This window comes from Megalops cyprinoides, chromosome 2 (assembly GCF_013368585.1).
Source record: "Megalops cyprinoides isolate fMegCyp1 chromosome 2, fMegCyp1.pri, whole genome shotgun sequence".
NCBI lineage: Eukaryota > Metazoa > Chordata > Actinopteri > Elopiformes > Megalopidae > Megalops > Megalops cyprinoides.
In genome coordinates, this window is record NC_050584.1 from 11628271 (window position 1) to 11639738 (window position 11468).

The window sequence follows — 11468 nt, forward strand, 5'->3', positions numbered from 1 at the left end:
ATGATACACTGCCACCCCCATTTTGTATGACACCACGTCCAGCTGTGTTAAGCAACACTAACAACAGAATCTGCCCCAGATTCCATTTCAGACAGCACTCGTCAATAGAGCCTTGGATATCTTAAGTGTGCTCAGCACCATCAGGTCAAAGCCCAACAATTTCCCTCATCCAAACACCACAAATGCACATCTACCAACTTTGGGTCCAAATGCCAGATCAACCCCTACACCACAAGGTAGCATGTCCTCTTAAGTTGCAGGGAAACAGGGAAACCTGTTTACAGTCTTATTAGACTGATCATCAAAGTCCTGTGTAGCCAACCTGGGGCTATAATAGGACTCTCAATCTCATCTCTCCAATCTTCACTAGAACAGCTGGAATGAGGAGAAACAGTGGGAAGGCATGCTAGAAGCCAGTGGTGCACCAGGGTACCTGGGACTAGCATCCTTAGACCCACAAGGGACAAGGTGGTCTCCAGAGAGGTGAACATATATTCACCTGCATTTGGAAATGAGTCTTAACAGCCTCAATCAGTGGGTGGAGACACCACTCCTGACAAGAAGCCCTCCTGGACATGAGGTCTGCTGCCATGCTGGACAACATTTCAAGGCGAACAGAATCCATGCATGACCATTCAACAGCTTAATTCACAGGTGGTAGTTTGGTGCCAGGGCTGTCTCAAAAAAAAAAAAAAATGCTACACCTGCATTGAAAATAAAAATGTTTTTATTTTTTAACACATGACAAAGGAAGTAAATGAAGGTAAATGTTAAGACTAAGAGAAGAATAACCTACAAAAACTATCATCGGCACTGTCCTGGGTCATACAATTTGCAAAAATAAAATCAGGACTTCCCCACCTAAGCTTCTACTTCTAATTCCAGTCGAATTTGCATGACTTACCTCTAAAACAAATAGTTTGTGCACTTTTTATTTTTACAGGTAAAGTGCTTCCAGGTAAACGAACATCTTGTAAGTGCGGACTCACAGCATCAACGTTGTTGCAGAAATTGCAATACTAAATTGTTAACTGATAGGAGCTGTTTTCACGGTCTGTGCATTCACATTCAATAGCATATTATTATTTTGTTTTTCTTTCTACGAAATCAGAATTCACGTCCTTTATAAAAACTGGAGTCATAATGCATGCATACAGTTTACAACCTCTGGCACTTAGTTTTTCACAAGTAACTACTTGGTTACCTATCCACCAGCAAGCTTTGAAGATCCCTGATTGTGCAGATATTTGTATGAGACGTGACGCGCATGCAAATATAAATGAATTAAGTGTAAATAATTAAGCCACTGTACAAGGTCAATGACACGATTTACTTTAGACAGGTTACTTAACGCCGTGACTCGTATGGTTTATTACCTTGCCACACACCAAGTCACTTTACGGCACCGCAGTAGTGAAACCCGGCAACGCAGGAGGAAACTGAACATAGGGATTTCAGTACAGCTAGCGGTATCTTCGGATTGTGTGCTGTACCGGTAAACTTAAGATAGGATCATGGCCTCTATATCGTTACACAACTCATTCTTTCTGCATTGTGTAATTTATTGTACGTTACTTTTTAGTAGCATATTATGCGACAGTGAAGCAGAAGAAGATGAACATGCAAAACATACGTATACGGTGGACATGTTCAACAATGCTATTCCCACCGCTCCCCATTTCGTTATGTTCTTTGCGCCGTGGTAAGTGTTGGAAGTTTTCGTCATTGTTAGTAAGCCAGTTACGTTTTCTTTTCTTGTTGGTATTGGATTCTGCTGAAAAACGAGTAAAATCATTTTAACGCTGGGTAGCTACTACTAGCTAGCTCGCAGCGTGAGTGCGCTGTAACCTAACGGGCTACACTGGCTCTTTTAGGCCATGGTTGTAGCAGGTAAGATTACTAAATCAGACAGCAGTCAGTTAGCTAGATAGGTAGGTAGCTAACGACCATTAGCTAACGTTTCTTAAAAATGGGAAGGGCAGCAATGTATCTGGTTGGCAAGTAAACTTGCTAATTATGTGTTTGCCAGCCAAAGCATGATTGAGGAATCCATACAAATTCTCTTTGCCGGGTTGCGTCTCCGAACAATACTGTGAATGTGAAGGAACTTTGATCTGGACTGGATAAGGATGTAGCTGGCTCGCTAACAACCTAATGGAGGGTTAGCTAACTTCAGGGTGTCTAGCCGTAGCGATTCAAGCTGCCGAAACTTTGTGCTTACGTGGCAAACACTGACGTAGTACCAAATCCAGGCGGATATTGTCAGCATGGCCATAATGTGACTAGCTACCTAACATGAGAACGAATACAAATGATGGTTACCTATTGACTAGGTATCGTGCAGAAACACGAGTGCTGTGCTAACAACAAGCGAGTGATACAAGAAGAGCACGGAATTTAGCCAGCTATGTAACTTTGCAAAGTGCAGATGTTAGCCGGATGTCTAACTAGAGATATCAGTCACTTAAGTTTCCGGATAGTCTGTTTATCTGCCCATTATGATTAGGTAGATTATCTTAATTGTTGTAAAGCCACTTGGGAATGAAGGGTAGCTAGCGTCCAGCTAAGTAAATGTTTGCGACAGTTTAGCTAAATTACCTGTTAAACTGCTGTACTTGACTGGCTAGCTAATTGTGTGTTCACGTAAATTATGTTACAATTTATGTTTACTTTGTTGTAGTCACACATTTCCACAGTTCACCTATGAGTGATGCAATGGCGTACAACTCAATACAAATGCTGACTGTATAGCATTTTAAAAAGTTGTTAAATACTCTGCTAGAGCTGTAGATAGATAAATGTAAGGCGATACTCTTATATGCATTACTGTTGTTTAACGTGGTTAACCGCTTAGAAATATTTACAAGAATAAAATGTAACCATTAAATGAAGTCCGTTGTGCAAGTGTGATTCTTCAGTTTTATTCATGCTTTTTTTTTCTTTTTCATCTGAAATAATCTGGTTATTGACATTGCGCTCTAATATTATGTTCTCTGCATTGTGTGCGCAGGTGTGGCCACTGCCAAAGGCTGCAGGGCACATGGAACCAGTTGGCAGACAAATATAACAACATGGAGGCCCCACCCGCGTATGTCGTTAAGGTCGACTGCACGCAGGACACCAAGTTCTGCTCTGATCATGGAGTCAGGGGGTACCCTACGTAAGTGCTGCGCGTTAGCCCTCTTCATTGTTAGTTCATCCCAGCCCGCTTATGTGGTGTTACATAGCATCATGGATTGGGTGAGGAGGGGTACAATATGGAAGCCAGTCTTAGGGATGTTGTTGGATCAGGAGATGACAGAGCCGAAGCCGGATGTCTGTTGCAGTCTGACAGTCAAAAAGCCTACCCTGCCCTACCCCCCTGGGGTTGTGGTGCGTCGACAGTGTAGCACCTGTGAAACTGTTTGAAAATTAAATATGAAACAAAAGACTCCTTTAGCCAGCTCACCACAGAAGTTCAGAAGTGATCTGAGAAGCAAAAATAGTTATGCCCTTTGCCAGCTGTGTAGTTTCTCAGTGAATCCAATGCTGCCCTTCTGCTTTACCTCACTATAATAGAATCACTATTAACCTATTACAGTATTAATTTTCTTACGCTGCCTATGACTCATCATAGCAGACCCTTTGAAATTAGACATTAGGAAGACATCAGAGATTATCAGTTTTCCCCACACCTAACATGCTTATCAGTCATGCCCTCATGTCTAAAGTAAGACTCATCACCAGTTCTGTTGAGAAACTTGAAGCACAGTGTCTGTTGTAGGACAGCTAGCTTCTTCAGTAAGACTCATTCCACTTACCACCGAAGTCTGAAAAAACTCTCATAATCGAAACACAGTACGTTTATATATCCATACATTGCTCCGCTTTCTACATAAGCAGCACTTCTTTGTTTCTTGTTTGCCTTGTTATGAAGCGCTTATATGATGATGCAGTATGAACTTATAAATCAGTATTCATTTTTTAGTTGAATAGGTGTATTATATCGGTATTTTAGTACTGAACAGTCAGTCTTCCTTTAGACCTCTGTCACCTCTGTCCAACAGCCGGCTTGATTCAAGTAGGACCTAACTTTTTTTTTTTGTCATGATAAAATGCTTGCTAATTGCACATTTCGAGAAAGCAGCTCTGATCTTCAGCAAGTAAGGTGATAATGAAAGCACTATTAGTATGTTAGCACAGCAAAGACTTGTTCAGTGTTTTAAAATTCTCTCTTTTGTGCAAGAGGCAAAAAGATGCATAGGTGTATAGATGTACTGGTGGCAGTTATACAGTAATAAGTGTATGATTCTATTCTATAATTTTTATTTAATTTTTAATTTGCTACCTTCATCGAACTGGAGAGAAGTGTAGAAATTCATCTCTTAGCCCAGACATCCTTTCTAGAAAGAATGCGAATCACATGAGGATCATTGTGTGGCTTATCTGCATTTGACAATTGTAAAGCAAATGCAGATTGCTGACGATTCTACATGTTTTATTACTCAGGAGGATCATAGTTACACATTATTCAGTAGTAAAGCATATGGGTGACACCATAACTACTGGTAATTCATTCCCCCAAAATATGAAGTAATGTAACATGTTCACATGAAATCCCCTGTCTGGAATTAGACCAGTATATTTTCTAGAGTGGTTGTGTATGTGAAAATTGTGTCTAAATTAATTACATTGTGTCCAATGGAGTAAGAGCAGTGTAAGTGTAGAGTAAAGTCATACTGCAAAGTCGTGCAACGTCTGTGCCTCTTTCCAGTCTCAAGCTGTTCAGGCCTGAGCAGGAGGCTGTGAAGTACCAGGGATCGAGGGACATGGAGTCACTGGAGTCGTGGATGCTGAAGACTCTAAACGAGGATCCTGACGTGAGTCTTTGAATTTTCTCAGAGCAGAGGAGGCTGTCACTAAGAGTACAGAACAAGCTGTTTGCGCTTTCAGCACTTTGGTAAACACTTCGATATTTTGATGAACTCATGATTATGGATAGTCTGGATAGCAAAAAATATGCCCCTTTGAATGAGACGTTGTACGTAAGTCAGTCCAGCCTGTAGCATATATGTGGGTATGCGTGCATTTTGCGGTATACATTATTACTGCAGAAAGTTAAATGCAATGGATAGCATGTCTAATGGATATGAAAACTGGATTCTGAGGCCAGTCATATGAGATGCTGGCATCTTGTCATCATTGGATGGTCTGGCACGGAAGGCTCCCACATCACAATGTCACTAGCACTAGCACTAGCACTAGCTAGGTCACTAGCTAGCTTTCTTAGCCCTGTGCTGGCAAATTATCCAAAATTTCCAAGAAGCATGGAATATCTCAACCTTTATTGGTTCCACAAGTGTGCAATAGCTCTTCAGATTTATTCCACTTCTGACCCATCCGCACGTACGCTTCAGAGGTACCTTGAAAAATAAACATCTGGAAAAGTGAATTTGGGGAGTGTCACCGAAGAGTAATGTTCCACCGAGGACTTGCATGCTGAGTAGATGACAGTCCCTAATGGCTGTTTTCATGTGATGTTGTATTTGTGTGGCTTCCAGGAGCCTGAGAGCGAACTCGAGCCACCCAAAGCCCCGGAGCCAAAGCAGGGCATGTATGAGCTCAGCGCCGCCAACTTCAAGGCCCACATTGCTAAAGGTACAGTGCCAACAGAGTCCACATTGAAATGGCTACCCACAAATGCATTTTTAAATTCCACTGGTACGACTAAAGGCATTACCTGTTTTTTTTATTTATTTATTTATAAAAGGTCTGTTTGTAACTTGCTTTGTGTTCATGTCAGTGTTTTATTTAATGTGCATTGGTATTTCATTTTGTTGCCTGTAACTGTGGTTGTAGTGGTAGATCCTTTCAGCACAGTAAATCATGCACATATTGGTTGTCTGAAGGAAGTTACTTAATCTAAAATTATCTTTCAAGTAAAAATTAGGTAAATGTTTTGTTTTTCCTTGCGTGTATTAACAGTATGTGTAAGTACCATGTCATATTTTAAGTACATAGTGTATGTACATTCTTTTGTAACCATACCCTGAACCTTAACCCAGAACCCAACCATAATTTTATATGCAATCACACAAGTATATACTTACATAGCAGTTGCATGGAACTTCCTTACAGTTACAGAGCAATTAGTTGAGGAGTGTAATTACTGTGTATTTAGAGCATCCATACTGCCCACTTAATGTAAGGTGTGACTGTAATTTGTTTATACAGTGTCCTTTCTTCTTCTTGCGTAGGGCACCACTTTGTGAAGTTCTTTGCCCCATGGTGTGGTCACTGCAAGGCCATGGCACCCACCTGGGAGCAGCTAGCCACCACATTCGAGCACTCGGACAGTGTCAAGATAGGCAAGGTGGGTCAGCTGGAGCAGCGCGGACCTGCCGGCTGCGTGGGGTACACATTGTACACAGCCATCACGCGTGGAGAGATGGAAAGTGAATGTTCAGCTGAGGACATTTGGCTGCTGTACTTGTGTAAACCGAATGTTATCACTGCATCTGCCAAGCAAATTGATTTATGGTGGTGGTTCTTCAGTGTGAATTTGTTGACTTGCAGCAATAACCATTTGGCAGCCTGAAGGATGTCTAACCTGTTTGTTTCGGTAGGTTGACTGCACGCAGCACTATGAGATCTGCTCTGAAAACCAAGTACGCGGGTACCCCACCTTGCTGTTCTTCAAGGATGGAGAGAAGGTGAGGAGTAGATTGAGTGGAACATGAAATTTCTGCTGTCTATATACTACTGCACTGACTGAGCGGCTGAATCACCTGATACTTTTCATTGCTCAGCCTTTGTGCACACGTTATCTGAGCTTAGACAGCATTTAAGGCACAGCTGGTAAGCCAGGCTTGTCTTTATTGCTGGGTGTGTTTACTTCTGTGTTGTGACATACTCCAAGCAAATAGCCTTTCATCACAAGTATGACATACCACAGTCAAGAACCATGTCAATTTAAGGACAAACTTAATGAAGTTTTAGTCTGAGCTTAAGCCGGATGGTGTATGGTTTCTGTATTTGAGTGTATTCCACAGTAAAAATATGTACTTCAAACAAGCATATAGTTAGAGACATTTGGGAAGCATTCCCATGAGACTTGACGTGTGCTGTTTCTGTTGGTAGGTTGACCAGTACAGAGGCAAAAGGGACCTGGACTCTCTGAAGGAGTTTGTGGACAATCAGGTTAAAGCTGCTGCAGAGGCCGCTGATGATGCACAGGCCGACGAAATTGTGCCACCCAGTGCAGAGCCTGCCAAAGTGGAGGTAGGGTGTGTGCGTGTGTCTGTGTCTATGTGCGTAGTTATGTGCCTTTATTCTAAATCTGGGTTTTTGTATATATGGGTCCTGGATAATAGTTTTTTTAAAGGGGGGGGGGAGCTGTGCTGTTTGCGGTGAAGGTTTTCTTTGAGATCTAAATTTGGAGCGGAAACATATTGCATGTGTGGGTTGGCCATATTACTACATACCTCTTTAGATTCTTCTTATGAGTGAATAAGCTTTTGGACAGATGCTCTACCAGCAAGATTATGACCGGCTCTCAGCCCGCACTGAGACTCACAAGTGTTTCGTCAGCAAGACAGCGAAGTAGCAATTATGGGCTGGCTAGCTATTTCCTCCTGTTGATGCAGATTCATTTAAAATACATAATTCTATAAAATGATGACATCATCTTGTAGGCCTAAACCTGAAAACACACGCATTGAATCATGATAGATATGAAAGCAAAACTACTTACTGAACATATGGTATTTGTAATCTTTAAATGCTGTTGCTGTGATGTGACAAAGCAATATAATTGTCTTCTCTCCCTCCCAGTCTAATGTCGTGGTCCTCAGCGAAAGCAACTTTGATGAAACGGTGGCTAAAGGCCTCACCTTCATCAAGTTCTACGCCCCTTGGTAAGAGAACAGTCTCATTCCTTGTGTGGACACAGTGTGTGATTGTAATTCATAAAGCTGCCTCAACTGTTTTTAAAGTTTCTTCACCATATTTGTAGAAGCAGGGGGTGAACTGTGGAAACAACACTAGTAACTCGCAGAGAATTTCCTGAAAATTGGTGATATCGTGCCTTGTTTACTGTACCAGGCCGAAACCCAAACTTTGAAGGGGTTCGTGCTTTGTACCATCCTCTGAAACCAGCTTCACAAGGGGATCGCCGCCACCTCCGTTTTGGGCTGAAACGTGCATCCCAGCGGTGCTCAGTAATGGGCGCGCGTGACGGGCCAGACGAACAGGAAGGGCGCATCAGATTATCTGTGCGCTGGATCGTCTGAAGCGTTTCCTCGGTAGTTAAAGGCGCAGCCCCCGTACCGGAGGAGGACACCAGCGTGGCCAGCAAATAAAGGGCCTGCTCCTCTTGTGTGCCGCTGATGGCCGCGTGTGTGCTTCCCTAGGTGCGGTCACTGCAAGAACCTCGCTCCAACATGGGAAGACCTCTCCAAGAAGGAGTTTCCTGGCCTCACAGATGTGAAGATAGCAAAAGTGGACTGCACTGTGGAGCGTACGCTGTGCAACCGCTTTTCTGTGAGTCACCTCTTCACCTGGGGCCTCTCGCTCCTTTTTTTTTTTTTTTTTTTTAAATCTGTGTAACGACTATTATGAGATACGGCACTTAACCGTGTCCTGTGTTGATACGAACCGAACTGAAATGCTCCTTTCATGATGTTCTTCTGAATGAAGAGTAGACCTGAGGTTTCGCGCGCATTGACGTATATGATCCCGAAAGCCATAAACTCGTTTGAAAAGCAATTAGCCGTGCTTTGGGGCGTGGTAGAGCTGCCCGGGAGTTTCTAGATCGCTGCGGCCCCTTGTGGCCCTTGAGACAGCCGCCGTAATAACCTCACGGTAGAGCTTCAGTCCTTATCTGCGTCAGGATTTTCCCCTCTCGTTTCTCCCAGCAAATTTTGGCTCCCTCGGGGCCATGGAGCGGCCTGTAACCTCTGGAGGAGAGTAATATCGAGATGAAAAGAGCAGGAGCTAAGCTGAGGTTTTGAATGCTCAGCTGCCGTGGGGAGGCTGTAAGCGCAAGAAGCTTCTCCACAGAAACCTCAGAGGCGTTGCTGAAATGAGCTACAGGCTATCTGCACGTTCAAACATTTCTGTCAGCATGTCTTAAAAGTAATGCTGGATAATCCTCAGAGGAAATGCTAACTTCATCACCCTGGTATGTTTGTATGTTTTTAGTGACTAACCAGGGCCTGATCGATACCTTGTTTCACCATTATGTCCTCATAGGTCCAATGCCAGATAATTATTTCTTGTACTTTTCATCTTGCTTGATATGTTCTTTGCATTTCAGTTTGTATGCCAAGTGCGTGTAGTTTCAAATTTAAATTACAAAGTAGCATGTTTTTGGCGCAATTGCAGTTATCTGTAACTTTGAATAACTGGGGAAATGCAGATATTTTTATCTCTGTAGTTAGATGACCCTATATGCTCCCATCCCTTGTCTTTTAACTGAATTAAAGTTGTTCAGTATAGTGTTTTTTTTTTTTTTTTTTTTTTTACATTATTACTTTTCTCCAAAAAATTTATGAACATGGAAGGCAAGTTGTTTATCCATGTAGCTCGTCAAACAAAAATTATGGTTCAGTCACCCAGATACGCTTGGCCCTTATTTTAAGCAATGCTGTTTTTTTTCTTGGACTTTGTGATTAAGAGGGGTAGATAATGAAGAGAAGGAGGCTGGAGTGGTGATCGCACATTTTCTGTGTATGGGCCAGTCAGCTTGGTCTTCGAGCGTTCTGATTCGCTGGCTCATTACAAGCACTCTTGAAGGGGTGTGGTCTAAAACCGATCATCCATCGTCAGCATACAAGCGCAGACGCCATGCAAACCTTTGGTCAGGACAGAATAACTGTGAGAGAACCTCCGAGAGCGTGGTCTGACCTGCTGCACTGACCTCCACAGGTGCGTGGCTACCCCACCCTGCTGATGTTCCGGGCGGGGCAGCAGGGGGAGGAGCACAACGGAGGGCGGGACCTGGAGAGCCTGCACGGCTTCGTGATGAGGCAGGCCAGGGACGAGCTGTGACGGCAGCTCCGCCTTCCTCCACCGAGGGTCTCAACGCATTAGTCGGCCTGCGCACGGCAGGCGTTCCCACCGATTTACAATAAGGAAAGAGCTGCATCAATGCAAACCCTGTTTCCGTTTTTTTTTTTTTTTTTTTTCTTTTCTGTCAATGGCCTTGTGGGTAACAATGGTCAGATTCATGAGTCAAATTCTAGAAATGTGAGTATGTATTTCATTTCAGTCCTAACATGCTGTAGGTCAGCCCTGCAGTGAAATAACAGTGGCTGAAAATCACCGGTACGTTTCTTTTGAAAGCTGAACCCAGATGTATGGAAATAACCCAAATTGATATGACTCAAGGATGGTCCTCACTGTGCCTTCCACTTAGAGACTAATATTTACAATACAGCTGTCCATTTTCCCAGGGTGCACACAAATTCCTACGACTAGAAACCTTAAAAGATCTATGTATTGTACGACTTTAGTCAAAGAAAATGGGATGAGAGAAATTGTGACATGCCATCAATGTTGCTTTAGTGGAAGTGGACTTTCGTCTATGTTATCTAACATTGAGTGTTAAGTTGAGGGTATTTTCATCTGTGTCAGTGATAGCTGAACTTAACTCTCAGGGATACACATTTTGGAGAGTTTGGCCAATACCATATTTTGATCACTATTCTTGTCGCGCTGTTGAAGGGTTTCTTTTTTTGTGTAGTGTGTTCACAATCATTCTGCTGCCGGTGTAACTCAGAGATCAGATGCGCGAGGCTACCTAAAGTTTCCTTACGCACCATCTGTTGCTGTAATTCAAACGGCAATTTGTGTTGTGGTTTTGGATAGACTGGCAGATGTAGCCACACTGTGCTCCAGGAGTCTGAATGTAGTCCTTTTGTTTGCGCGTCATTGTCAGTAACCTTTTGCTGCAATGATGCTCAGAGTCCCGAGTCCTGCTTATGAATCACGGAACTTGAAATCTGACATTTTTATCAAGACCATTTTTTATACCAGCTATTGTAAAATGTATCTGTAGGTTCAGCTGTCCCCCCCCCCCCCCCCCCCCACCACCACTGTCTTGGTGCTTTCAAAAGCATTACTGTGGAATCCAACAACTCTATCAGTGGTATACATGCAAGGGTTACCAGGGTCTATATACAGCCTTTTATACAGTTTCACTGTTTGTCTCATTACTACAAGCTTAAGCACAAAAAATTAACATATCTGAAAAGGCCTTTGATAAAAATCAGTGTCGTTTTCACACTGGTCAATGGAAGATATGTTCACTACTCTTGTACAATTTTTATCTCTCTGACACAGTCATCGTCTCAGGCTCTAGGATGGGTTTTTTCCTAGATTTGCTGGACAAAGCCAAAAAAGCAACCAGAGATGTTCTTTTTCCCCAACTCCTCCTGCTGTTTTCTGTCACATCCAGCAATGTCAGAGTAAAGAAAGCACTGAAACAT

The 11468-nt window shown here is 42.8% G+C and overlaps 1 protein-coding gene across 1 annotated transcript; it reads left to right on the plus strand.

Moving 5' to 3' along the window:
• Positions 1-1414: 1414 nt before the first annotated feature.
• Positions 1415-11058, plus strand: txndc5 (thioredoxin domain containing 5). The gene is made up of 10 exons (XM_036517446.1): positions 1415-1702; positions 3011-3160; positions 4754-4859; positions 5541-5637; positions 6237-6352; positions 6606-6692; positions 7120-7260; positions 7813-7895; positions 8391-8520; positions 9907-11058. Exons 1-10 carry the CDS (start codon positions 1515-1517, stop codon positions 10027-10029), a joined length of 1221 nt encoding a protein of 406 aa, XP_036373339.1. The 5' UTR covers positions 1415-1514; the 3' UTR covers positions 10030-11058.
• Positions 11059-11468: the final 410 nt, after the last annotated feature.